This window comes from Crotalus tigris, unplaced genomic scaffold (genome assembly GCF_016545835.1).
Source record: "Crotalus tigris isolate CLP2741 ecotype Arizona unplaced genomic scaffold, ASM1654583v1 scf7180000021329.891317, whole genome shotgun sequence".
Taxonomy (NCBI): domain Eukaryota; kingdom Metazoa; phylum Chordata; class Lepidosauria; order Squamata; family Viperidae; genus Crotalus; species Crotalus tigris.
The window spans coordinates 119,341-145,857 of NW_024098456.1; the positions used below are offsets into that span (position 1 = coordinate 119,341).

Below are 26,517 nucleotides of genomic sequence, written 5' to 3' on the forward strand. Positions count from 1 at the left end.
TCAAATCAAGAGTAAGAGCTCCTGTCCCTGAAGTATTACCCTCTGACCAAAAGACTATCATGGGTTTGACAAATAATGATTATGATTTGAGAATGGCTCTGTTGACCACTAAATTTAGTATTCCCCTATACCTTCCTTCCTCTTTCAAGATATTTTTTTTTTATAAAAGCAAGTGCCCAAATGGCAAGGGATCATATAGATGTCTATGTGATGATCTAGAAGACATACATCAAGTGAAGTCTGGTAGATATAGCAGAAGAGATAGTTGTTAATATGTATCTAATACACCATTCTTTTTTTATTTATTTATGCTCCCAGATCAACAAAAATAGAGATATGTTTTTTAAAAAAATATAAAAAAGAAACAAACCTAAAATATTAATCTTGAAAACAGAGTATCAATTAACTTCAGAAAACCAAAGTTGCTCTAAAGTATAAATGTGAAAAAGGGGAGGGTTTCAACTTTTCATTCCTTTTAGATTTCTGCTGCTTTGCTATATTTATAGTAGATCTTAGAATAACAGTAGAGACATACATTTAACTCCTTTGGAAGAAAATTATTTGTTAAAGATTTAAATACAACCAAAGAAAGATAACAGAGAAAGATAACAGAGAACATGGAAGTATTCTGCATGTCTAGAAAAGGATAAATTATCAGGAATTCTTTTATTAGATTGCTTCTTGTCATGAACACTGCATTATTATTTTTTTTGCATGCATTTGTCACACATTGTATATTTCCAGAAAACTTCATTAAGAACCAACAATGGGATACCTATAAACCTGTTATTATAACTAATATCAATTAAAATAGTTTCATCCTTCCTGAAAAGGTAATTCTTGATCTGGGCTAATTAGTGGGCCTGGCATTAATGATAAATCAATACATAGCTATTAATGTTGATTGGAATATGATATTTACAGAAGTAAAGAATCAAAGAATGGAGCAAAAATATCCCACTTCTCTCAATTTCTGCCTAAGACTTTCTAGGATAAATTATCTACAAAATGTATGTGGGCATAAATATTTTTTTTGGCCTGACCAAGCTAGATATTTATAGATTATGACTTTTGCTGTGATAAATCACAACTCAAGCCTGTCAATGAAGGCTTTTTGTGGAGTTGGTGGATGTTAGTACGTATGTCCATTAATGAATCCAGTATTTCCTGTTATGCTCCTCCTATCTACCTGATCATTTACTTAATAACAAAAAGTAGCTAGTTTGCTCTTTGAAAGCAGCTTAGCCAAAGTGACTAATGAGCATTTGAGTTAGGACATGTTAATTGGATCAAGTTATTCTGTCTTAAGAAAATAAATTATTGATATAGATACATTTGATCCTTTTAGAATTCCAACTTCACTCAGTTCCATGGCCCAGCCATATTCTGTATACTTATAATCTTGATTTTCATTGAATGACAGACAACAAATCTATGGTGATAAAAAATACAATATTTATCTTATGATGATAAGAACAATCTTTTGCTATCAGGAGATCCAATAGCAACAAAAAGAAAAAAGAAAGAAAGGAGAAAACCTATTTAAACATCATGCATAAAATCATATATTTCAAACCTGAAGAGAAAATGCATGGTTAGTTCCAAGCAAACTGCTAAATGATAAAGTAAGTTCTTTCTTTATATAGTTTACATTTTAGAAAAAGAAAAAAAAAACATTTCTCAATTTCTTAGACAACTTTAACATTTGAAATATCAATATATTTGTCAATTTCACCAACATAAAGAGATTAAACAACAGCAAACAGTAGAGCTGGGCTTTCTTATAGTCTATAATCAAAGACTGTAATATTTTATCATAATTCAATTAATTTCTAAGAAAGTATCTCATGACAAGATACAATCTGTGTACATTTCAAAATATACTAATTACACAGTTATTGCAAATGGTATGAATTTTAAAATTATTAAGGTCAGGCATTCAGAAATGCATACCACTTTTATTGTCCTTACCATTTAACAATATCAAACAGAAAATCTTTTTTATGTTCTTAAAATGATAAGTCCAGTTCAAGTATAAATTCAGAATTTTTTGAAGTGTTATAAGATACGTGAAAAGTGGGGTATGTATACAAGAATGAAGTCTAACACCTTTATTTACTCCTTATTTCCTTGTTTCCTTCTTTTGTCTCTCTTTCTCCCTCTTTTTCAGCATATTTTCATTTTATTAGTTTTAAAGAAAAACATTAATGTGAAAGGGTTTTTTCCTCTTTTTTTGTAAAATCTATTACTAATCTGACAATAGCAATAAATTTTGGAAGGATGTGTAAAACATGAAGCAGCATGTAAGAACTCACTTTTTCTATTCTATGGAAAATATCCAGATATTTAAAAGGTTTGGATTAATCCAAATCTAGACTACTGTGAACATTTTGTAGAATTTTCTATGAAAAAAAGCATTTAGAAAACTTGATACAATTTCACAAATTCTTGTCCATAGTTTTCTTTTCAAGAATAATTTGGATGACTTTCAAAAGAAGAGCTAAAACTGCATATCATCAATATGAGTTTATTTACCAAGTCTTTAAAATGTGCTGTGGAGTATACAGGAAGATGTATGTAGTCTCTTTCTACAATACTTTAAACCAACTGCATCATTTTTATGATCACATGGCAGCTGTGGAATGCTGCTGCATGAATTTAAAATTCTAGAAAAAGCACCTCTGCTTTAAAGATTTTATACATAAGAGTTATATTTCTGTTCTTTCACAAAGCACTTTGGGGAGATTAAACCCAAAGTGCTCTTCAGTGCTGTTCTAGTAATCAACTGCTTTATGTGCCTTCTATCTCTTGCATAGGAGTTTTGATTACAACATCATCAGTTATTTATCTGCATGCATTTATTTTGTGTGTTAGTTTTATTCTAGCTATTTCATATTTCATATTCACTGTTCTTGGGTTGGTATTTATCTCAGCTTACTATAATAAACATTAATATATTTATTATGACTTCATCATTTGTGGATTAGAGCAGAAGATAAATGGAAAATTATAACATTGTTCATAAAAAGTTTACATTTTTACTATTACAATCCTTTTTCAATTACAGATTTCTAGCTCCTAAACAGAATTAAATTGCTACTCAGTTTAAAAATAGCATTTTTCAAAAATAAAAATAAAAATGGTCCAATTTGACTAATTGCTAGGTCTGCTTCCTACATGACTAGTCTATAAAATGGATAGTGTGAATTTGACTTAGTCTGATATGTATATCAAGCCAAAATAAATTAAGAAATTTAGATTTATGTTTAGTATGTTTATCATTTTTAAAATTAATAATCCTTTACTATAATTAATTAACCCAGCCAATATAATTAGTATGGCATTCAGCTGGAAAACAGGATAATTTCCCCCTTTAAGATATTTAAAAGGAGTGTAGAATAGTTCTTGCTTTTGGAAATCTTCCTATATTTTATGCCTACATGACTTTGATTCATATTAATAGTGGGCTTTGTGTGATGAAGGCAATTAGTCAATAATGTTAAGATGAAGAGGGATGTTTTTTGTCACCTTGCACTATTTTCTGTTTTGCCATTGCCAAAACAGGATTCTGGACTCCATGGAACTGAAGTAGCTTCATTAGTATATTTGTTACTTGAGATACAATTGATATCAATGAAGGCATCATTCATAGACAAAGACTGAATATCAGTATTTCCTTCCATTTTAATATTCTCCAATAAAGAATTTAAAATAAGAAAAAAAATGAAGTTTGTATTCCTATTGAGAAATTTTAAGTATTTCTCTAGCCTCTTTCCTAAAAAAATGCTGAACTTCTGTCTAAATTATCAGTATATATGTATGTATATATGTATGATACATATATATGTAGTATTTAGAATGAATATTCATATTCATTCATATCATTTTATTCATCAATACTACTTAAAATGCCACTCTGAGCTTTTCATAAGAGCAGAGATTTTTTCCTTTCTTTTTTTCTCTTTCTTTTATTTAATTTTTTTAAATAATTGTGTTAATCACTACCAACATTTTGGTATGTCCCCATCCTATCACATGAACATTTAACATATATTTATTTCAGATGGAAATAAGATATCAGTGTATTTTTTATGAAGAGATTTTCTGATGTCAGCTGGAAATATTTCAAACTATGGTCATGTTTTGTTAGAGTCCCAATTTTATAATATATTTTATTATAATTTTATGTCTTTTAAGAACTGTTAACTAACTTAATTTTAATTTAATAAATTTTATAATAAATTTTCAGACAATATTCATTTTCTTAGCCAAATATTGTAAATTGTTTGTGTGTGGTGGCTGAGTTATTTTGGCAATTTATATTTTCTGGTGACAGATTGCAATCACCTATTTTATGTATTTCATATAAGTAAGTTTCTATATCTCCTTCCAAACTATTCACTTGAAATTTTGATTCCCTTAGAATGGAAAGGCTAACCAAAATCCAGTGCTGATTTTCTTGTCTGAAATTGAGAATAAATATTTTTACATAAGAATAGGCTGTAATTTGGAGGTCTATGCAGTCTTTGAAAATGATTTAAGAGAGGCTTGGGAGGAAAAAAAAAGACATTGCTGTTTGTATGAGTTATTTCCAGATAATACAGAAGCAAAAAAGAAAAAAAGAAAAAGAGGCTGCTTTAAGACATACTAGACAGTACTTGTAGACTTGAAATGTCCAAAGAGCTTTCTGAAAACCCTTTTGGAAGCTTGGAAGTGCCTAATTTAATTTTCCTTTTCTTCTAGATACCTCTTAATAAAATGGATAACATGTCATCTCCTTCTAATTTTCTGCTCCTTCAATTCTCAGCAGTTTGGGAATTACAGATTCTACACTTTCTTCTGTTCCTGATACTGTATCTTGCAATTGTATTAGGGAATCTCCTGATTATTTCTGCTGTTATTTTTGATCATTACCTTCACACCCCCATGTATTTCTTCCTGATGAACTTAGCCATTCTCGACCTTGGCTCTATTTCTACTATTATTCCCAAATCCATGGGCAATTCTTTCATGAACTCTAGAAACATTTCTTACTCTGAATGTGTTGTTCAGGTTTTCTGTTTTATATCCTTTGTTGAATCTGATTTCTTTCTCCTCACAGTCATGGCATATGATCGTTATGTTGCCATTTGCCATCCACTGCACTATGGCATATTAATGAATAGGCAAGCTTGTGCACAAATAGTGCTTTGTGTTTGGCTAATGGGAATTTTTAATGGAGCAATGCATACTACAGGCACATTTGCAATCTCTTTTTGCTCCAATGTTGTTAATCAGTTCTACTGTGAAATCCCACAGTTACTCAAGCTATCTTGCTCTGATTCATACCAACCCGAACTTACTATTCTGGTAATCAATATTATGATAGAAGGAGCTTGTTTTGTCTTCATCATTATAACATATGTGCTGATCTTTACAGCAGTACTAAAAATCCCTTTTGTTCATGGAAGACAAAAAGCCTTTGCTACCTGCCTTCCACACCTCACTGTATTTTCTATATTTATATTCACTGGGTGGTTTGCCTACTTAAAACCACCTTCTAATACTCCATCTAGTTGGGATTTGGCACTGACTATGATATATACCTTTGTCCCACCTCTGCTGAATCCAGTGATCTATAGCATGAGAAACAAAGAACTCAAAGTTGCCTTCACCAAATTATTTCTTTCAGCATGTTCTTCTACGGAAACCTATTTTAATGTTTTCGTATCACAATGAGCTTTGCATTGGCTTAATCACTTTCATATATTTCAGGGAGATTAAAGATATTTTAAATAGAATATTACCAAAATTTAGGCAAAAGCATGTTCCAGAAACTAATATGAGGTTGAAGCTTGAAATTTTATCTGTCTTCTGAACTGGGAAAAACATCAAATGCCCTAATAAAACACACTAATTAAAAACAAATAATATTCTAATATATGTATTTGTTCCCTGTATTTTGGAAATGAAAAGTTGAAATGTTCTAACTTTTGACTTCTCAAAACTATTTAATATAATTTATTCTCCTCCTCTTCTTTCTTAGTTACACCCATGGTATATTGAGGTAGTCCTTCATTCAAATTTAGTTACAATGATAAATGATAAAGATAATAAAGAAAATGCATTTGATTATGTAGTGGAAGTACAGGTAACTATTTATTAACCCTCACCAATAAGTGTTTAGTTTTTTAAAGATAAGTTAAGATTTCCTGGAATATTATTTGCTATTTCTTTTTAAAAACTCTTGTTTATACTGAGCTATTTGCACGGTCTCTACTATAGTTCCTTACATGCAGATCTGAAGTATTTAACCAAGGAAAACCAAATAAACAAAGAAAAATATATGCATTTGTTACAGAGATTTAGTTTTGAAAGTGAAGTCAGCAAAGAAATTATCTTACACAACAATCAAAGCATTGTTTGTTCCATAGATTAAAGGAAATATGAACAAATTTCTAGCCACATTTTCTCACACCTACATAGACTTAAGGCTGCTAAAATAAGCTAAGCTCCTGAGAAATGGGTCCCCTGAGAAATATTACAAAATTAAAGAAAGATAATCCTTTGTTTTTATCTAGCATTCCCACATTAAAAAAAATTGAAGAGCATTTCACTTCATCTTGAATACTGCCACTGGTACATAAGAAAAATATCTGAGATTTGACCTCCTATTGCAAGCTCTGAAATCGAAAAAGTTGAATGAAAAATAAATTGTTTGAAAAGCAATGGATACTGCCACAGATACATGAGAAAAGAGTCTGGGGGTTGATCTCCTATTAGAAGCTCTGAAGTCTAAAGAAACAAATGAAAAATAAATCTAGAGTCAATGAATTCCTTTTGCATGGATTCCCTGATACCGAAGAGCTACGGATAGTCCACATCATTGTTTTTTTAATAATTTATTTAGTAGCCCTCATTGAAAATCTCATCATCATCACTGTCATTGGAGCCATCAGTTCCATTCACCCATGTATTTTTTTCTAGTCAATCTATCCTTGCAGGATCTTGGCTCCTCCTCCTCCTCCTCCTCCTCCTCCCCCCCTCCTCCTCCTCCTCCTCCTCCCCCCCTCCTTCTCTATAGCATTAGTATAACATGGTGGTATTTTATCCAAGAATAAACAAAAGTACAAATAAAATGATTATAAAATAAACAAAATAAATTTAATTAAGTAATTATTGTACTTTTAACTATGTGCTAGCCATTCTTAATAAGTTCTTAGGTTTTTTAAAGATATGCCACGATTGGCTGTCTATGGAGAATCTCAGCCATCCAGGTCATGGTTGTCCCAAAGGTGCTTTTTCAGGAGGCAACTGGACTTTCTTGTTTTTCTTTGAAGACATTTCACTTCCAAGAAGCATCTTCAGCTCTGACTGGATGGTGGGGAATGGAAAGATTTATATTCCTTGCAGACAGCTGGAATGATGAGAGAGCATGAACAGATTTCCAGAAAACATTGCAGACTACAGCAACCATTTGCACTTCAGTTTGAAATGCAGACAACACAGACTCAACCTCAACTGCCTGTGCCTGTGAAGGGACTCAGGGTAGAAAACATCTTGCATCCAAGAAGGCTCCACACCCATTTGCACCACTCAGGTGACCCTGAGTGGGTCACCTGAGTGAGAAAAACTCCAAATGGCCTCAATGACTCTCTAAAAGAAATCAAATGACCAGTTGTCTGCAAGGCATATAAATCCTTCCATTCCCACCATCCAGTCAGAGCTGAAGAAGATTCTTGGATGAGAAGAGAAATATCTTTTAAAAAAAGAACCAAGAAAGTCCAGTTGCCTCCTGAAAAAGTAGCTTTGGGACAGAGCTACAAGATTGGATGTTCTTTTTACATCCAAGCTATTTGCACAGTCTATACTACAGCTTTTTACATGCAACTCTGAAGTACTTAACCAAAGGGAGAAAAGTAAGACAAAACAAAAATCAATTATGTATTTATCAGTGATATTTTAGTTTTGAAACTGAAGTCAGCCCAGATTTTTTTTTTTTTTTTTGTGCTACAATCAAAGCAGTCTGGAAGATGAATACAATATTTGCTCTACAGATTAAAGCACATCTATGCATTTTATGGTCCACATTAGGCCCTTTGTCTGTCCCTGTCTGTTCCATGGTGGCATAGGCAGGGGCGGGGGAGCAGTGAAGAGGAGTAAGGGGTTGAGTGGTGGCAGCAGGGCAGTGGTGAAAGAAGTGGTACAGCAAGGGATAACAGAGCAGCAGAGGGGGGAGTGGTGGCAGCTTTCCATAACAGTCCCACATTTCATTTTGCCCTTTGGAAAATTAATTGCTGACCTCTGGATGGATTAAAAGCATTGTGAACAAAGCTCTAACCACATTTTCCAACACCCACATGACTTCAAAAGTATACTAGGCTCCTGAGAAATTCCTCCTCCGAGGATAATTACAAGCATCCCATAGATAAAACTTTCTTTTTACCTAGCACTCTAACATCAAAATAAATTGTTTTAAAAGCAATGGATACGGCCACAGATACATGAGAAAAGGGTCTGAGGGTTGATCTATTAGAAGCTCTGAAGTCTAAAGAAACAAATGGAAAATGAATCTGGAGTCAGCGAATTCCTTTTGCATGGATTCCCTGATACAGAGGAGCTATGGATGGTCCACACTGTTGTCTTTTTAATAATTTATTTAGTAGCCCTCATTGAAAATCTCATCATCATCACTGTTATTGTCTATAGTCATCAGCTCCATTCACCCATGTATTTTTTTCTAGTCAATCTATCCTTGCAAGATCTTGGCTCCATCTCTGTCACAGTTCCCAAGTCCATGGTGAATTCCTTGATGAACACAGAAGCCATTTCTTACTCTGGATGTCTTTGCCAGATTTTTTTCCTTGTTTTCTTCATGATGTCTCACTTCTTTCTCCTCTGTGTAATGGCCTATGATCGTTATGTAGCCATCTGCAGCCCACTGCATTATGAGACTATAATGAGTAAAAAAGCCAGCATCCAAATGGCAACCAGTGTTTGGATCGGTGGGCTGTCTTATTCAATGCTCCATACAGGAAATTTGTTTACAATGAAGTTCTGCTCTAGAATCATCAATCAATTCTTCTGTGAAATTCCTCAGCTGCTCAAGATCTCTTGCTCTGCCTCTTATGTTGCAGAAGAGTGGGTACTCATCTTGGGTTCTTGTTTAGCATTCATTCTTTTTGTTCTGATTGTTTTTTCATATGTGAGGATTTTTAAAGCAGTTTTGCAAATCCCATCCACACAAGGGAAGCAAAAGGCCTTCTCTACTTCTTTACCTCATCTCCTAGTTATTTGTCTGTTTTTGGTAAGTGGTACCTTTGCATACCTGAAACCCATATCCAGCTTCCCATCAGACATCCTGATTTCAACATTTTACTGTGTGGTGCCACCAGTCTTGAATCCATTGATCTATAGTATGAGGAACAAGGAACTCAAAATGGCATTCTCAAAGCTGATCTTCAAGTTTTCTTCCAATACCTAACAAAATTTTCTCAATTTTGTGTATTCAATAAATGCTTTAAATTAATTCTTGAATACAGCACTGGGCAGCTTACAACCAATAAATCTTAATTTAGGTAAAAAAATATTATTTTTTTCAGACCAGCAACTAGCATTAAATCTTTGTGAAACAACATAAAAAATACAAGTATAGAATGCTAACATGTTAAATTACATATTCCTGTTCCTTTAAAGGAGAAATGTATCCATTCATTATGATTTATATTACTTGTATTTTATTGCAGAAATAATATAAATATATAGAATGGTAATGTTCCTGTCTCTATATGGATTTATTTAAATATGAATTTTTATTCTGGCTTCCTTAATTGCTTTTTTATATAACAGATGCATTTTACTGTCATTTCCATTAATTAAATATGTATATCTAGATAATAATATCAAAAGATAATATTAAATAAAAATATATAAGATTATATTAAAAAAGTAAGAACCAAAGTTGCTTTCATGTATATATAATCACCTCTGAAATTACTTAAGAAACCTAGTTTGTGAATTTAAAACAGAACAGACTTGATCGTATTTATGAAACAGTGCTGGTGAATGGAAAGTGTCCAAGAAAATATTTGTTCAGTCAAAGATTTGTATTCATGCTGTTTATTATAGAACTTTTTCTTTAAAAACAAACATCCTAATTTGTATCATATAATAATATGAAAAAAATGTTTTGAGAATTTTCCATAGAGCGTGACTATAAAAATATACATCATCTAAATACATTACAGTAAGTAAATTAAACCTTATTTAAAAAGTATTAATTTTATATCTTCAGTGACAAGATAAGGAATCAAAATGTAAAGGTAGACGATTTGCTCATTTACTAAGAACTCAATTTTTTGTGTTGAAAACAATATCTTGACATTTCAGAGTCTCCCACTGAGTATCTCTAGTTTGATTTCTAGTGATAACATGATGCATGTAGGTAGTTCCCTTCAAAAATATAAAAAAATGATTTTGCAATGCTTCCTCCCCTCCCTTGGTATAATGTGATGGTACTTCATACAAGCATAAAAAACTATAACAGCACAGTTAACAAGTTAAACAAAATATTTTCATCACATAATGGAGATACATCTCATTATATACTGACCATTTTAATAAATTCTTATGTTTTATAAAATAAGCCAAAATCTAATGGATATTACCTGGAGGATTATTTGGAATTTCTTGTTAGAAATTTGCATTTTAATAATTATAGGCTTTCCTACTGCCTCCTTAATAAAATTGTTAGTATGAGATGCTAACTATTTTCATTCAAGTATAAAATGTCTGTATCTCAGAGTAAAAATTGATTTGACATTTTCTGTAGCTCATCTTCATATTAAAAAAATCTCAGTAGTATACCTTTAGTATTAAATACAATGGCACTGTCAAATACCAGGGAAATCAGCAGTTCAAACGATAATAAAAATTTATTGTGAGCTTAGACTTTCTACAAAAATCTGAACCACTAATGGCCCAAGCAAATTGGTGGTAGATAAGACTTCAAGGAATTCAAGGTAGGCTGGACTGATATCACGTTTGACCCCTCCCTCAGACTCAGCCTGGTCATCTCCTATAAATACCTGGGTACTCATCATTAATTGGTTCCAGAAGGCATGATAAGTACCAAAAGAAGATGAGTACCAAGCAATTTTTTCCCATAAGGAATAATCTAGTGCCATGGTGGTGAACCTATGGCACGCGTGCCATAGGTGGCACACAGAGCCCTCTCTGTGGGCACATGCACCATCGCCCCAGTGCTAGGCCTTCAGTCCCATCCATGAGCAATCTGCATCAATACCTATGCAGGGTAAGGTTGCTGCATCCACCCCTACCACCCCCAAGCATCAGACTTTCTAAATTCCCATGAGATCTCAAACATGCAGCAGAGACTGAGAAGAGAATGGAGAAACTGAATGCAGCTGAAAGGCAGGTTAGTAAAAAAAAAAAACACTTGGGGGAGGTGAGTGCATCTGGGCAGGTGCAGCAATCTTACATTGCATGGTGGTGGGAGTGTGGGGTGTGTGCCCTTCCCATGCCAGGCCAGGTCACCTGCAGCCTCAGGGGTGCACCTCCTCCAATCATGCATCACCCCCACACACACCTTCAGTGAGCAGCATGGGAAAGGATAATGGTGGGTGCGAGGGACCTGGGAGGAGCTGCTCAAAGCAGGTGGAGGGGAGGCCAGGCACACTGTGGGTGTCGCTCCTTGCCACCTCTGCGCTGCTGCCACCACCACCACTGCTGCTTTGGCCAAAGTGATCAGCCATCACCACCACCACCGCAGGCCTGCCCAGCTCTGCTGCTGCCATGCCGCTGCCCCGCTCTGGCCCCAGGCAATGCCTCTGCCCTGTGAAGTTGCCCCAATCACACCTGCTCTGAGCCCACAATCAGCCTCTGTGCCACTGCCGTCACTGTGGCCACTGCCACTGCTGCTTTGGTCAAAGTGACCCAGCCATCACTGCAACCACCACAGTCCTGCCCGGCTCTGCCGCTGCCATGCTACTGCCCCATTCCAGCCCCAGGCAATGCCTCTGCCCTGCATGGCTGCCCTGCTTGCACCTGCTCTGAGCTCGCAATTGGCCGCCGCCACAGCTGCAGGATGATGCAGAAGTTGCGCAACAGGGGCATGTATCCAAACAGCTTAGGCAAGAAGAAGTTGGGCTTCATGGGGCTAGACCTCAGTACCTCCTGTGACAAGGCCCTGCTGATCATGGTAGAAGCAAACATGGCTCAATCCTCAGCAAGCCCTGCTCGGCTGTCAGCAGGAAGCCACCCAAGAGGAAAGCCTTATGCCGCAAGGTCCAAAATTTTCTCTACAATGTGCTAGAAAGGCAGTGTACTACTGTTTTGGAATAGAAATTCAGGGCAGGGACAAAAAAAAAAGTAGAGGATTTGCCCATGGAAGTATTATCTTGATCTTTTAGAATTCCCTTTGAGTATCCCTGGTTTGAGGTCTGGGGACAACATTATATACGAAAATAGTTTCCTTCAAAAAGTGTAAAATGGGACTGCCACTGCCAAATTCTTCTTCTTCTTCTTCTTCTTCTTCTTCTTCTTCTTCTTCTTCTTCTTCTTCTTCTTCTTCTTCTTCTTCTTCTTCTTCTTCTTCTTCTTCTTCTTCTTCTTCTTCTTCTTCTTCTTCTTCTTCTTCTTCTTTTCACTTTTATATCTGAGCTATTTGCACAGGCTCTACTACATGCAATGTTGATATATTTAATCAAGAAAACAAAACCAAACAAAAAATAATTTACTTTTGAAATTGAAATGAACGTAGAAATTGTCTGTGTTCCAATCAAAGCAGTCTGAGAAACCAGTATATAACTTGCTGTATAGATTTTAAGTAGTATAAACAAAACTCTAATCATATTTTTAAACACTAACATGAATTTAGAGCTGCTAAAGTAAACAGGGAAATATTTATGCATACATACAGTAAGCATTCACATTCAGATATCTATCTACCTACCTAGCTACATACATATACACATAGCTTCAGAATGGTAATTCTCATTTTTAAAGATTTTCTTTGATATTGTTTATTATTTTATTTCAATTCATTTATTACTAATGAATCTTTTTATAAAAAGAGAATAGAATATATAGACAAAAGGCAGCATGAATACAACTTTATCTTTTCCAACATCTATATTTACTTAAACACTGCTAAAGTGAACTAGACTCTTGAGAAATCATCCTTCTGAGGATAATTACAAACATCCCACTGCTAAATGTCTTACTTATCCAGCACTCTTCTATTAGAAGAAATTCTTTGAAGAGTATTTCATTCCATTTTGAATACTGCCACAGGTACATGAGAAAAGGATCTTAAATTTGACATCCTAGTTCTGAAGTCTAAACAACAGAATGGAAAATAAATCTAGAGTCAATGAATTCCTTCTGCATGGATTCCCTGACACCGAGCAGCTACGGATAGTTCACATCATTGTTTTTTTAACAATTTATTTGATAGCCCTCACTGAAAATCTCATCATCATCATTGTCATTGTTTATAGCCATCAGCTCCATTCACCTATGTATTTTTTTATAGCCAATTTATCTTTACAAGATCTTGGCTCCATCTCTGTCACAGTTCCCAAGTCCATGATGAATTCCTTGGTGAACACAGAAGCCATTTCTTACTCTGGATGTCTCTGCCAAGTTTTCTTCCTTGTTTTCTTCATGATGTCTCATTTCTTTCTCCTGGGTGTCATGGCCTATGATCGTTATGTCGCCATCTGCAAGCCACTGCATTATGAGACTGTACTAAGCAAAAAAGCTTGCATCCAAATGGCAACCAGTGCATGGATGGTTGGCTTTTTCTATGCAATACTTTATACAGGAAACTTGTTTATGGTGAAGTTCTGTTCCAGAATCATCAATCAGTTCTTCTGTGAAATTCCTCAGTTGCTTAAGATCTCTTGCTCTGACTTTCCTGTTGCAGAAGAATGGGCAGTCCTTTTTGGTTGTCTTTTAGCTTTTCTCTATTTTGCTCTAATTGCTTTATCTTATGTTATGATCTTCAGAGCAGTGTTGAGAATCCCATCCACCCAGGGGAAAGAAAAAGCCTTCTCTACCTGTTTACCTCATCTCATAGTCATTTGCTTATTTTTGATAAGTGGTTCCTTCGCATACCTGAGACCCACATCCAGCTCTCCATCAGCATCAGACATCCTAATTTCAACATTTTACTGTGTGGTGCCACCAATCATGAATCCATTGATCTACAGCATGAGAAACAAGGAACTCAAAGTGGCATTCTGGAAGCTAATCCTCAATATTTCTTCTAACACCTTATCCAAAATTTCTTATTTTTGTGTGCCTTAATAAATGCTTTAACATGTTTGGCTTTTTTGTGGCATATTGATGAATTATACATATACAAGACCATCTTGTCCTATGAATACCAACTGATAAATTAAAGGAAATTTATTCTATAGGTTAGGCTTCCTCCTTGTTAAATTGATAAAATTACTATACATTAATGTTGTCTTGTTTGTTTGTTTGTTTGTTTGCTTAAAACATTCTTATACAACACTGAGCAGTTTATAATTAAGAAGTGTTAATCTACTTTAAGATTATAATTGTCACAAACTAATATCTAGGATTAAATCTCTATGATACAACATAAACATATACAGCCGAATGCTAACTGTAGTGTTATATTTCATACACATTTTCTTCTAAAGGAGTAAGAAGTCCATCCATTATTATTGATATTACTTATGTTTTGTTGCAAATGCAGTACAAATGTATTGCAAATATGTATCAAATAATGCTCCTGACTTCATGTACACACACACACACACACACACACACACACACACACACTTCTAAAGTTCTGTTTTGTCTTTGTCATTACTGGATACTGAGTGTAGATTAATGAGTAAAATGAATTTAATATAATTTAATATAAAATGAATAAGCAATTGCATTTTCTTAAATAAAAAATTTATACTGGCTTTTTAATCCCCTTTTTTCCAAAACAAAATGGCTTACCTCTCTTTTAAAAACAATGGTATTTTATTTTATATGTTGTATATAGTATGTTTAGGTGTGTGTCATGTATGTGTTTCATTTTAAGAGCAGGCAACTAAATTTCATTTTTGATGTGTGCTGTTGTGCCCGCAGTAAAAAAAAAAAGACAATAAAAGCTTATCTATCTATCTATCTATCTATCTATCTATCTATCTATCTATCTATCTATCTATCTATCTATCTACAAAAATTGGAAATGAAAGATTTCCAGTTCCTTAGGTGGTTTTAGCCTTTATCTGCATTGAATTCTTCCCAAAAATCTACATTATCATAATATATCAGTATAAGCGTATTTGCAGATGCAAGCAAAGTAGTCTTTTGCAATTCACAGGTGGAAATTTTGTCAACACATAGTCCATTTTAAAATACTTATTTTATCAGAAATGGATTTCTAATGATGACATATAAACATAGTGGAAAATCTATCTATCTATCTATCTATCTATCTATCTATCTATCTATCTATCTATCTATCTATGTTTTCAGATATTTGTATTTAATTTTATGATTTGCAAAATGTTAGATTGTTTTCAGCATCAAATTTTAATTTCTTTCTAAGCTGATAGAGTTATGTCATGGTGTTACAGCAAAGAATGTATCAAATTAAAGCTTTCTAGAGGTTTGAAATTTATTTTTACGTTACTAACAATGAATTATTATTATGTGCATTAATCTATTTCCTAATCTTTTTTTTCTTTTGTATCATTTAAAAACCCTAGCCCTCATCTCTATTTACTATAAATTGCAAATATACTCTGTCTATTTCTTCAGAATAATAAGAGTATAATACAAATACTTGATCATTAATAGCTGGGATGTAGGAGATGACCAGGCTGACCCTGAGGGAAGGCTCAAATGCATCATAAGTCATGAGTCCCTGCATGTCTGCAAGAGAGCTACGTCCAGCCCATCTTGAATGCCTTTATTATCTCCCACTCTTTCCTTGACCAAGGAAACGATCAAGATTCTCTACAAGAAAAAAAATGTATACTCATTTAAATTGCCTGAATCTCCTGATTTCCCCAGGTCTTGACAATTCACACATTATTAAACTTGTTTCTTTTGTACGTGTTAAATGAAGAAGTTAGGGGTTATTGTATGGATGAGGGGATATAGAGAGCAAAGACTCTGGCTGACCCTGAGAGCTAGCACTTGAGTACTGCAGAGTTCTCTTCTCTCATTTCCCTTTGATGGATGGTTGAATGGGGATGGCTGGGAGAGGAGCAGAGCCACTATCCCAGGTGGGAAGCAGATGATTTTCTTTTTGTATTTGGGGTGGGCCAATAGATTTAAGTGGTGATGGGGATGGGACAAGATGGGAGCAAAAGGATAGGCTGTTGAAGAAAAGACATCCCAGATATTTAATACTAGTGGCATGTCCCAGCCCTCTGACCTCACACCAGGACCCTGAACAACGAACTGTTGTATGCCTAGGCCCTTAGCTACTGTTAATGAATACCAAGTCAGTCAACAATTAGGCTCCCCATATTTTTGACCTCATTGGGAAAGAACTGTAAGAGATGACCAGGCTGAGCATAAGGGCAGGGTCAAATGCAAGCATCCTAAGTCTTGATGGTGATCATCATCAATCCCTATGCCACTGAAATAGACTTAAGTACAGCTCCCCTTTAAATCCTTTGACTCTTAGTTGGTGCCAGTTTGTACTGACCATTAGTAATTCAGATTCTTGTGTATAGTTTGCATGGAATAAACTTGCAGTGCTTTTGAACTCTGTCCAGCTCCTGAATTCTTGCATCTGATAAGAACAAACTGCATCACTGTGACCTGGCTCAGGCCAGAGGGGAAAAATTCTTCTCTCAGATATGTGTCCAGCAGACTTAGGATCTGGCACAGGGCAGGAGAGCTGGAATGGATATTTTTATCTGGGAATCTCTTTTGGTCTTCATGCTTCACAGGTTTTTGGGTGTGAGATCCTATTCCTAAAGCTGATCTCACAGGATTAGTTGGGAGTGTTGCTGCTCTACCAGCCTCTGTATTGCATAGCAACCACCTTGCATGATCTGTTGGAGGCCATTCAGGGCAGGAGGTAGACTTCCCCAGTCTTAAGGACATCATCTTAGATGGCCTGGGAATTCATAGCCACTATGACAACCATGGACCTATCATAGGTTATCTAAGATTTGATATAGGACAATAGTCACATTCCAGATATGATTTTATTGTTGAAACAGTAGCAACATGAACTGATGAGGGATTTGGGGATCAGACCTTGGGGAACCCATGGTCATATCATGCCCACGTGGCTGTGAAATTTTCCAGTGCTGCCCCTCTCTGCCGGCAGGCAGAACTTATTTGAATGGCCCAGTCTCAGCAACTAATGGACCTGCTTCAGTTCCAGAAAGAGCTGGGGATATCCTGGGAATTATCCTATGCAGCCTTGGGGAGGCTTTGGTCACAATCTAGAATCATGAAGCAACTGCGGCCATGGACAGGATTGCACATATTAAATGTCGCCTGGCCCATCACTCCCAAAACTCCCAATGGATTACAGGGGTGTGCAAAGAAATTTGTTGAAACTTGATGGATAATTTCACTAGGGTCTGTTTTCAGTTTGAGTCCAAGAGTGTAACAGTTCCATTGGAGATGGTTGGAGAATAGACTTGCATGATTATCTGAGGCTGGTTTAATCCTGTTAGACCTGAGGAAGTGAGCAAGGTCCTTGGGGCTATCAAGGCAGCTACTTACTTATTAGATACTTATCCCTCCTGGACAAGTGGGTCAAGGTGGTGATTAACATAGTGCTGCAAAAGAGGGCATTTCTGATACCATTTAAGGAGGACTTAGTCCATCCCCTCCTCAGGAAATGATCATTTGACTCAACCTGTCTGAACAATTTTTATTCAATTTCCCACTTTTCCTTTCTAGGGAAGACAGTGGAAAAAGTGGTTGTCTTGCAGCTCAAATATTTTTGGATTATTTGGACCCCTTTCAGTCAGGTTTCAGGTCAGATTACTGAGGGGAAATGGGGACCCTCAATTGTTTTCTCTGAAAAATGTGCACCTTACTGAGGGAGAATATGAAGACAGGAAGACTATATATATTGCAGAGATGGAGATCAAGTGCAAGCAAAACACACAATAATTAAAAATTCAGAGAAAACAACAACATGAAATGGGCAAATGGACTATGCTTTTTTCCTTCCTTGAAAAGAAGGGATTGTCAGGAATGGAAGAAAATCTCTATGTGGGTAACAATAAATTGGAACACTAAAAAAATAGAGCTCCAATTTCAGCTAGGAATAAATTAGAGCAAGTGAGCTTAAGTAACTTGGATCTCTAAGAAGAATTGATTGACAATATTGGAGCAGCAAGGAGTTGCTAAAGTGGCATTAGTATGTAATATTCTATAGTGGTAACCAAAAATCTAAATATTTCCACATCTGCTATTAATCATTCGTTCATATTTTAAAAAGGGATTGCGAATGGTAATACAGCAATCATAGCCATGACTGTAAGAAGGAGGATATCATATCCTACAAAAAAGATAAAGAAAAGGACATGAGCATCACATCTAGAAAAAGAGATGAGGCCATATAAGCCACATAAGTAGTCTAAACAAAGGAGCCAAAGTTGTAGAATAAAGTCCATCTGGAGTGAATAGAGAAATGAGATTTATATATTTTATCATTTTACTTATTTATTTCATTATTTCTGCTGAGTCTTTAAATAAATTTTAAAAAGAGTGAAAATGTATAATTATACACTTGTTAAAATAAAAAGAGTTGGAAGGGACCTTGGAGGTCTTCTAATCCAGCCCCCCTATATCTTCTCAGACAAGTGACTGTTCTTAAAAACCTCCAATGATGGAGCACCCACGATTTCTGGAGACAAGTTGTTCCACTGGTTAATTGTTCTCACTGTTAGGAAGTTTCTTGTTAATTCTAAGTTGCTTTTCTCTTTGTTCAGTTTCCAACCATTGTTTCTTGTTCTGCCCTCTGGTATTTTGGTGAATAACATACCCATTCTTCTTTGTGGCAGCCCTCAAGTACTGGAATACTGCTATCATGTCTCCCCTATTTCTTCTTTTCTTTAGAGTAGCCAGACCAAGTCCTGCAGCTGTTCTTCATATGTTTTAAACTCCAGGCCTTTGATCATCTTAGTTGCTCTTCTCTGAATTTTTTCCCAACTCTCAACATCTTTTTTGTGATATGGTGACCAAAATTGGCTGCAATATTCCAGGTGTGGTCTTACTAGGGTTTTATAAAGCAGTACTAATATTTCGTGTGATCTTGATTCAATGCTTCTGTTTATAGAACCCATGATTGTATTAGCTTTTTTGGCAGCTGCTGCACACTGCTGGCTCATAGTCAAGCGATTGTCCACTAGGATTCCAAGGTCCCTCTCACCATTACTGTTTTTAAGCCAGGTTTCACCCAGTCTGTACTTTGAGTTTTCCTGCCTAAATGTAAAACTCTGCTTTTCTCTACACTGAAACTCATTTTGTTGGACAGGACCCATTGTTCAAATTTATCAAGAACTTTTTGTATTCTGTGTTTGTCTTCTGGGGTGTTAGCTAGTTTGATGTCATTTACAAATTTGATGAGTTCCTCTTCAATTCCCTCATCTATATCATTTATTTTATTTTATTTATTAAAAAGCTTTTATTTTCCATTTATTCATACAAAATACAATTAAATTCCTAACCATTGGTACCTCCTGCCCATTCCCCCCAGGCTGCGTCCACCCTCTCTAACCTTCCCTACATCCCTCCTCTTTCTCTCCTCCCCTCCTGCTCTCTTCCTTTCCCCTTCTCCTCTAACCATCCTACTTCTTCCCTACTCCTTCCTCCCCTCTCATCCCTCTCACACACATGAACACAGCATAGGGGAAATGCCCAAGCGTTTACCATGACTATATTATCATTACCCACCCACTCACCCACCGACCCACCCTCAACCTTCCCCCCCTCACTTCCCAGAGCAGAGTACAGGGTTATTATTAAGAAAGTTAACAATAATAAGAAAAGAAAAGAAAAAAGAAAAAAAGAAAAAAGAAAAAAAGAGAGAAGAATAAACATCGTACTTAACCTTTTTGTTGTTGTTAATTGCGAAGTCGTGTCCGACCCATCGCGACCCCATGGACAACGTTCCTCCATGTCTTCCTGTCCTCTACCATCTTCTGGAGTCCATTTAAATTCACACCTACTGCTTCAGTGACTCCATCCAGCCATCTCATTCTCTGTCGTCCCCTTCTTTTATTGCCCTCAGTCTTTCCCAGCATTAGGCTCTTCTCCAGTGAGTCCTTTCTTCTCATTAGGTGGCCAAAGTACTAGAGTTTCAACTTCAGGATCTGGCCTTCTAAAGAGCAGTCGGGGTTGATCTCTTCTAGGACTGACCGATTTGAACACCTTGCAGTCCAAGGGACTCGCAGAAGTCTTCTCCAGCACCATAGTTCAAAGGCCTCAATTCTTTTGCGCTCAGCCTTTCTTATGGTCCAACTTTCACAGCCATACATTGCAACTGGGAAAACCATGGCCTGGACTATACGCACTTTTGTTCGCAGGGTGATGTCTCTGCTTTTTAGAATGCTGTCTAGATTTGCCATAGCTTTCCTCCCCAGGAGCAAGCGTCTTTTAATTTCTTGGCAGCAGTCCCCATCTGAGGTGATCTTTGAGCCCAGAAAAATAAAATCTGTCACTACCTTCATTTCTTCCCCATCTATTTGCCAGGAATTGAGAGGGCTGGATGCCATGATTTGGGTTTTCTTAATGTTGAGTTTCAAGCCAACTTTTGCACTCTCCTTCTTCACCCGCATCAAGAGGCTCTTTGGTTCCTCTTCATTTTCTGCCATTAGAGTGGTATCATCTGCATATCTTAGGTTGTTGATATTTCTTTTGATTCATCTAGCCCTGCCTTTCTCATGATGTGTTCTGCATATAAGTTGCTTCTTGACCTGCATATAGGTTTCTCAAGAGACAAATGAGAAGGTCTGGTACTCCCATCTCTTTAAGAACTTGCCACAATTTGTTGTGATCCACACAATCAAAGGCTTTAGCATAGTCAATGAAGCAGAAGTAGATGTTTTTCTGGAACTCCCTAGCTTTCTCCATGATCCAGCGTATGTTGGCAATTTGATCTCTAGTTCCGCTGCCTCTTCGAAATCCTGCCTGTACTTCTGGAAGTTCTCGTTTCACATACTGCTGAAGTCTAGTTTGTAGGATTTTAAACATAACTTTACTAGTATGTGAAATGAGTGCAATGGTGCGATAGTTTGAACATTCTTTGGCATTGCCTTTCTTTGGAATTGGAATGTAAACTGACCTTTTCCAATCCTGTGGCCACTGTTGAGTTTTCCAAATTTGCTGGCAAATTGAGTGTAGCACTTTTAGTGCATCATCTTTTAAGATTTTGAATAGCTCAGCTAAAACAACACTAGCTTTGTTCACTTCACATTCTAGGATGTCTGGTTCGAGGTCAGTGACCATCTCATTGTGATTATCTGGGATGTTAAGCTCATTCTTGTATAGTTTTTCTGTGTAGTTTTGCCATCTCTTCTTAATATCTTCTGCCTCTGTTAGGTCTCTGCCATTTTGGTCCTTTATCATGCTCATCTTTGCATGAAGCATTCCCTTCATATCTCCAATTTTCTTGAAGAGATCTCTGGTCCTCTCTATTCTGTTGTTTTCTTCTATTTTTTTGCACTGTTCATTTAAGAAGGCATTCTTATCTCTTCTAGCTACTCTCTGGAATTCTGCATTCAATTGGGTGTATCTTTCTCTTTCTCCCTTGCCTTTTGCTTCCCTTCTTTCCTCAGCTATTTGCAAAGCTTCCTCAGACAGCCATTTTGCTTTCTTGTATTTCTTTTTCTTTGGGATGGTTTTAGTTGCTACCTCTTGTACAATGTTGCAAACTTCCATCCATAGTTCTTCAGGCACTCTGTCTATCAGATCCAGTTCCTTAAATCTATTTGTCACCTCTAATTTATATTCATCAGGAATATGATTTAGTTCATACCTGTTATTCCGGTTATCTTTTGGCTTCCTACCTTAGCATTCCAATCCCCCATGATGATAAGGACATCATTTTTTGGTGTTAATTCTATAAGGTGCTATAGGGCTTCATAGAACTGGTCAATTTCATCCTCTTCAGCACCAGTGGTTGGGCATAGATTTGGACTACTTTGATATTGAATGGTTTGCCTTGGATTCGAATTGAGATCATTCTGTCATTTTGAGGATTGTATCCCAGTATTGCTTTTCCTATTCTTTTATTGACTATGAAGGCTACTCCATTTCTTCTGAGGGATTCTTGCCCACAGTAGTATACCTGATGGTCATCTGAGTTAAATTCACCCATTCCTGTCCATTTTAGTTCGCTGATTCCTAAGATGTTGATGTTCAGTCTTGTCATCTCTTTTTTGACTACGTCTAGCTTGCCTTGATTCATGGATCTTACATTCCAGGTTCCTATGGAGAAAAAATCTTTACAGCATTGGACTTTCCTTTCACCACCAGATATATCCACAGCTGAGCGTCCTTTCGGCTTTGGCCCAGTCGCTTCATTCTTTCTGGCACTACTAGTACTAGCCCTTTGCTCTTCCCCAGTAGCATATTGGACACCTTCCAACCTGAGGGGCTCATCTTCCAGCATCATATCTTTTTGCCTTTTAGTACTGTCCATGGGGTTTTCATGGCAAAGATACTGGAGTGGTTTGCCATTTCCTTCTCCAGTGGATCACATTTTGTCAGAACTCTCTGCTATAACCTGTCCATCTTGGGTGGCCGTGCACGGCATAGCTTATAGCTTCATTGATTTAGGCAAGCCCCTTCGCCACGACAAGGCAGTAATCCATAAAGGGGACTTAACCTTTAACTCCCCTTAAATTAAGTCATAAAACAAATCTCTACAACAGTTATTATAAAATTTACTCATAAAATAAATGAAACTTTATAGTCCCATATTTTTTCTGAATATAATCTATCCATCTTCCCCATACAATAATATATCTTTTTTGTGTATGATCCTTCAAATAAGCAGAATTTTTTGCCATTTCTGCAAAGTTAGAAACTTTAAATATCCATTCTTCTAAAGTAGGCAACGAGTCGTTCTTCCAATAGGAGCCTACTAATAACCTTGCTGCAGTTAATAAATTCAACATTAAAGTAGTTTCTTTGTCATTTAAATCTACAAAAATACCCAATAAGAATAATTGAGGGGTGAACTTTATCTTCCTTTTAAAAATCTTTTGAATGTTCCACCATATCATAATCCAAAAAGCCTTTACCTTTTTACAATTCCACCAAACATGAAAATATGTCGCATATATATTACCACATCTCCAACATTTGGGTTGTAAATTTGGATACATACAAGATAATTTTTTAGGATCTAAATGCCATGTGTAAAACATTTTATAAAAATTTTCCCTCAAATTTTGAGCTTGTGTAAATCTAACATTTCTAATCCAAATTGTCTCCCATAAGTCCGGTGGGATCGGATCCTGGATATTCTGAGCCCATTTAATCATACAATCTTTAACCAATTCTGTTTCAGAGTCTAATTCTATTAAAGCATTGTAAATTCTTTTTATATGGGCCTGACTCTGATCTTTAATCTGAATAACCAGATTTCCATCTTCTAGTGTTATCCTTTTTAATCTACAGTCCACCTGTCCTCTATTTGTAAATATTGAAACCATGACTGTAGAATATTTCCTTGCCTTAATACATCTAGAGATTTTAAATGCCAATCCAAACCTGACCAAGTTAATAATTCTTTATACGAAATTTTATCAAAATTCATCTCCTTAGAAATCCCCTCAATTGCATGTCTAGGAATCCCCCAGATAGGTATTTTATAGTTTAACCTATAATAATACTTTTTCCAAACTCGAAGTAAGGCACTCCTCAAAATATGTGATTTGAAAGCCCGGTCCACTTTCTTATTAAAAATTAAATATGCATGCCAACCATACATTAAATCCCATCCTTCAAGAACAAGAATATCCTTATTTGTTAAATTAAGCCAATCACTTATCCAAGTTAAGGCAGCTGCATCATAGTATAATTTCAAGTTAGATGCTTTAAGTCCTCCTCTTTCTCGGGCATCTTGCAAAATCTTAAACTTAACCCTTGGTTTTTTCCCAGCCCAAATGAATTTATTGATACCCTTCTGCCATTCCTCCAAATTTACATATTTTTTTAAAATAGGTATCATCTGAAACAAGAAAAGAAACTTTGGTAGAAAATTCATTTTTACAGCTGAAATTCTCCCCAACAATGACAATTGCAGTTTTTTCCAGTCTTTTAAATCCTTTTGCACTTTTGCCCATAGTAATTCATAATTATTTTTATACAATTTTCCATTTGAGGCAGTTAAATATACTCCCAGATATTTAACCTTTTTCACCATCTGAAAACCTGTGGCTTTAACCAAACTTTCCTTGTCATTGGCTAACATATTCTTAGATAATATCTTAGTTTTATGGTTATTGACTTTAAAACCAGAAACTTTTCCATACTGTGTTATAAGTACTAATAGACAATCAACCGCTCTAATCAGTTGTTCCAAAATCAAAACCAAATCATCCGCAAAAGCCCATAATTTATACTCATTTTTTCTTATCTTTATACCCTTGATTACCGTTGATTCTCAAATCTCCAATGTCAAAACAAATAACAATGGAGATAATGGGCATCCTTGTCTTGTCCCTTTTTCAATATTAAAAGTCTCAGTCAATCCCCCATTAACAACAATTTGAGCTGATTGTTGCTGATATATAGCTTTAAGTGCATGTAAAAAATTATCCCCAAAATTCATTTTCTCTACCAATGAGAATAAGAATTGCCAATCTAATTGATCAAAGGCTTTTTCAGCATCCAAAAATATAAAAGCCACAGGAATCTGATTGTTCTTATCCAAATACTCAATTAAGTTAATAATTTGTCTAACATTATATTTCATGTATCGCCCTGTTATAAATCCTGATTGATCACTGTGAATTAAATCCTTCATAACCTGCATTAATCTATTTGCCAAAAGTTTTGTAAAAATCTTGTAATCTACATTTAATAATGATATCGGCCTATAATTCTTAGGCTCTGTAAGATCTTGATCCTCCTTCGGAATCAATGAGACAAACGCTCTTTTCCAAGAAGGAGGAACTTGTGCTCCCAGCAAGATACTATTAAAAAGCTCCTTTAATGGCTCCAACATTTCTTCATATAAATTTTTATAATACGTCGACATCAATCCATCTGTTCCTGGAGACTTTCCCACATTTAATTGCTTGATAGCTAAACCAATTTCCTCCACAGTAATTAAACAATTCATCCCATTTTGCTGTTCCTCAGAAAGTTTAGGAAAATGTACTGATTGTAAATATTTATCTATATCCATTCCCTTTATATTATAACTTGAGTATAGTTTTGTGTAAAAAATCTAAAAAACTCTTTTTAATCAAATTTTGCTGAAAAACTTCAGTACCTTTATATTTTACTTTCTCTATAATCCTAGCCTTCTGTTTCTTTCATAACTGATAAGCTAACCACCTCCCAGGCTTATTCGCATTACAAAAAGTATTATGTCTCATATAATGCAAATTGGTAGCCACCTGATCTGCCATCAACATATTAAATTGTTCCCTAAGCATCTTTATAGAAACCTTTAAATTATTATCAGTTGGATTAAGAGCAAGCGCTTTTTCTTTTCTTTTAATCTCATCTTCTATTTCTCTACGTCTTTGTATCATTTTATCCCTAGAAACTTTATTTAAATGAATTAAAATTCCCCTCATATAAGCCTTACTGGCGTCCCAGACCATGGACATCGATGTACCCTTATTCATACTTAAAGCAAAAAACACCTTTAAATACTCTTTACATTTTTGTACAAACTCTCCCCAGGTAAACAGTCTCCAAGGCCTTCTGTTCCCATCTTCCATGTATAGCTCCATCCACACAGGACTATGGTCTGAAAGGGTCCTGGGAAAGATTTTTACCTTTCTCACCTTAGAAAGAAAATCACTAGTAATCAAAAAGAAGTCAATCCTTGAAAATAACCGGTGTCTATCCGAATAGAAGGTAAAATCTCTATCACTTGTGTTCCTTTCTCGCCAAATATCAATAAGTTCCAACTCTTCTTTCAAATCAAAAAAAGTTTTGGGTAATTTAGTTTGAGTAAAATTTTTTGAAGAGCTCTTTTTATCTATAGTTATATCCATTCCAATCACCCATCAAAATTACAGATTTATAATCCAACTGGGATATCTTCCCATGCAAAAGCTTATAGAATTGCTTCTGTTGTTGATTAGGGGCATATAATCCAACAATAAGAACTTTCTTGCCTTGTAACAGTAGTTCCACAAAGACATATCTTCCTTCTAGATCAACCTCAATTAATTTGGCCGATAAATTTTTCTTCACATAAATTACAACACCCCCTTTTTTCCCTGGAGCTGGAGCTATAAAGTGTGATCCCAAACAAGAATTTGTCAAATATTTTGAGTCCTTTGAAGTTATATGAGTCTCTTGCAAACA

The 26,517-nt window shown here is 35.6% G+C and overlaps 3 protein-coding genes across 4 annotated transcripts; all 3 read left to right on the top strand.

Annotated features, from left to right (window-relative positions):
* Positions 1 to 1,209: 1,209 nt before the first annotated feature.
* LOC120320363 (olfactory receptor 14A16-like) lies at positions 1,210 to 6,877 on the top strand. 2 transcript variants are annotated; one of them, XM_039369988.1, is made up of 2 exons: positions 1,210 to 1,625; positions 4,744 to 6,877. In XM_039369988.1, the coding sequence occupies exon 2, from the start codon at positions 4,759 to 4,761 to the stop codon at positions 5,716 to 5,718; it is 960 nt and encodes a 319-aa protein (XP_039225922.1). In that variant the 5' UTR covers positions 1,210 to 1,625; positions 4,744 to 4,758; the 3' UTR covers positions 5,719 to 6,877. The 2 variants fall into 2 exon arrangements, with proteins under 2 accessions (XP_039225922.1, XP_039225923.1); XM_039369989.1 differs by lacking the exon at positions 1,210 to 1,625 and adding an exon at positions 2,395 to 2,573.
* A 1,630-nt stretch (positions 6,878 to 8,507) lies between these two features.
* On the top strand, positions 8,508 to 9,794 carry LOC120320355 (olfactory receptor 14A16-like). Its single transcript, XM_039369980.1, has one exon. The coding sequence runs from the start codon at positions 8,540 to 8,542 to the stop codon at positions 9,461 to 9,463; it is 924 nt and encodes a 307-aa protein (XP_039225914.1). The 5' UTR covers positions 8,508 to 8,539; the 3' UTR covers positions 9,464 to 9,794.
* Positions 9,795 to 13,288: 3,494 nt separating this feature from the next.
* Positions 13,289 to 14,783, top strand: LOC120320357 (olfactory receptor 14A16-like). Its single transcript, XM_039369982.1, has one exon. It carries the CDS (start codon positions 13,351 to 13,353, stop codon positions 14,308 to 14,310), a length of 960 nt encoding a protein of 319 aa, XP_039225916.1. The 5' UTR covers positions 13,289 to 13,350; the 3' UTR covers positions 14,311 to 14,783.
* The last annotated feature ends 11,734 nt before the right edge of the window (positions 14,784 to 26,517 follow it).

Coding starts and splice junctions, on each gene's coding strand:
- LOC120320357 (XM_039369982.1), top strand. CDS start 13,351: ATGGAAAATAAATCTAGAGTCAATGAATTCCTTCTGCATGGATTCCCT.
- LOC120320355 (XM_039369980.1), top strand. CDS start 8,540: ATGGAAAATGAATCTGGAGTCAGCGAATTCCTTTTGCATGGATTCCCT.
- LOC120320363 (XM_039369988.1), top strand. CDS start 4,759: ATGGATAACATGTCATCTCCTTCTAATTTTCTGCTCCTTCAATTCTCA.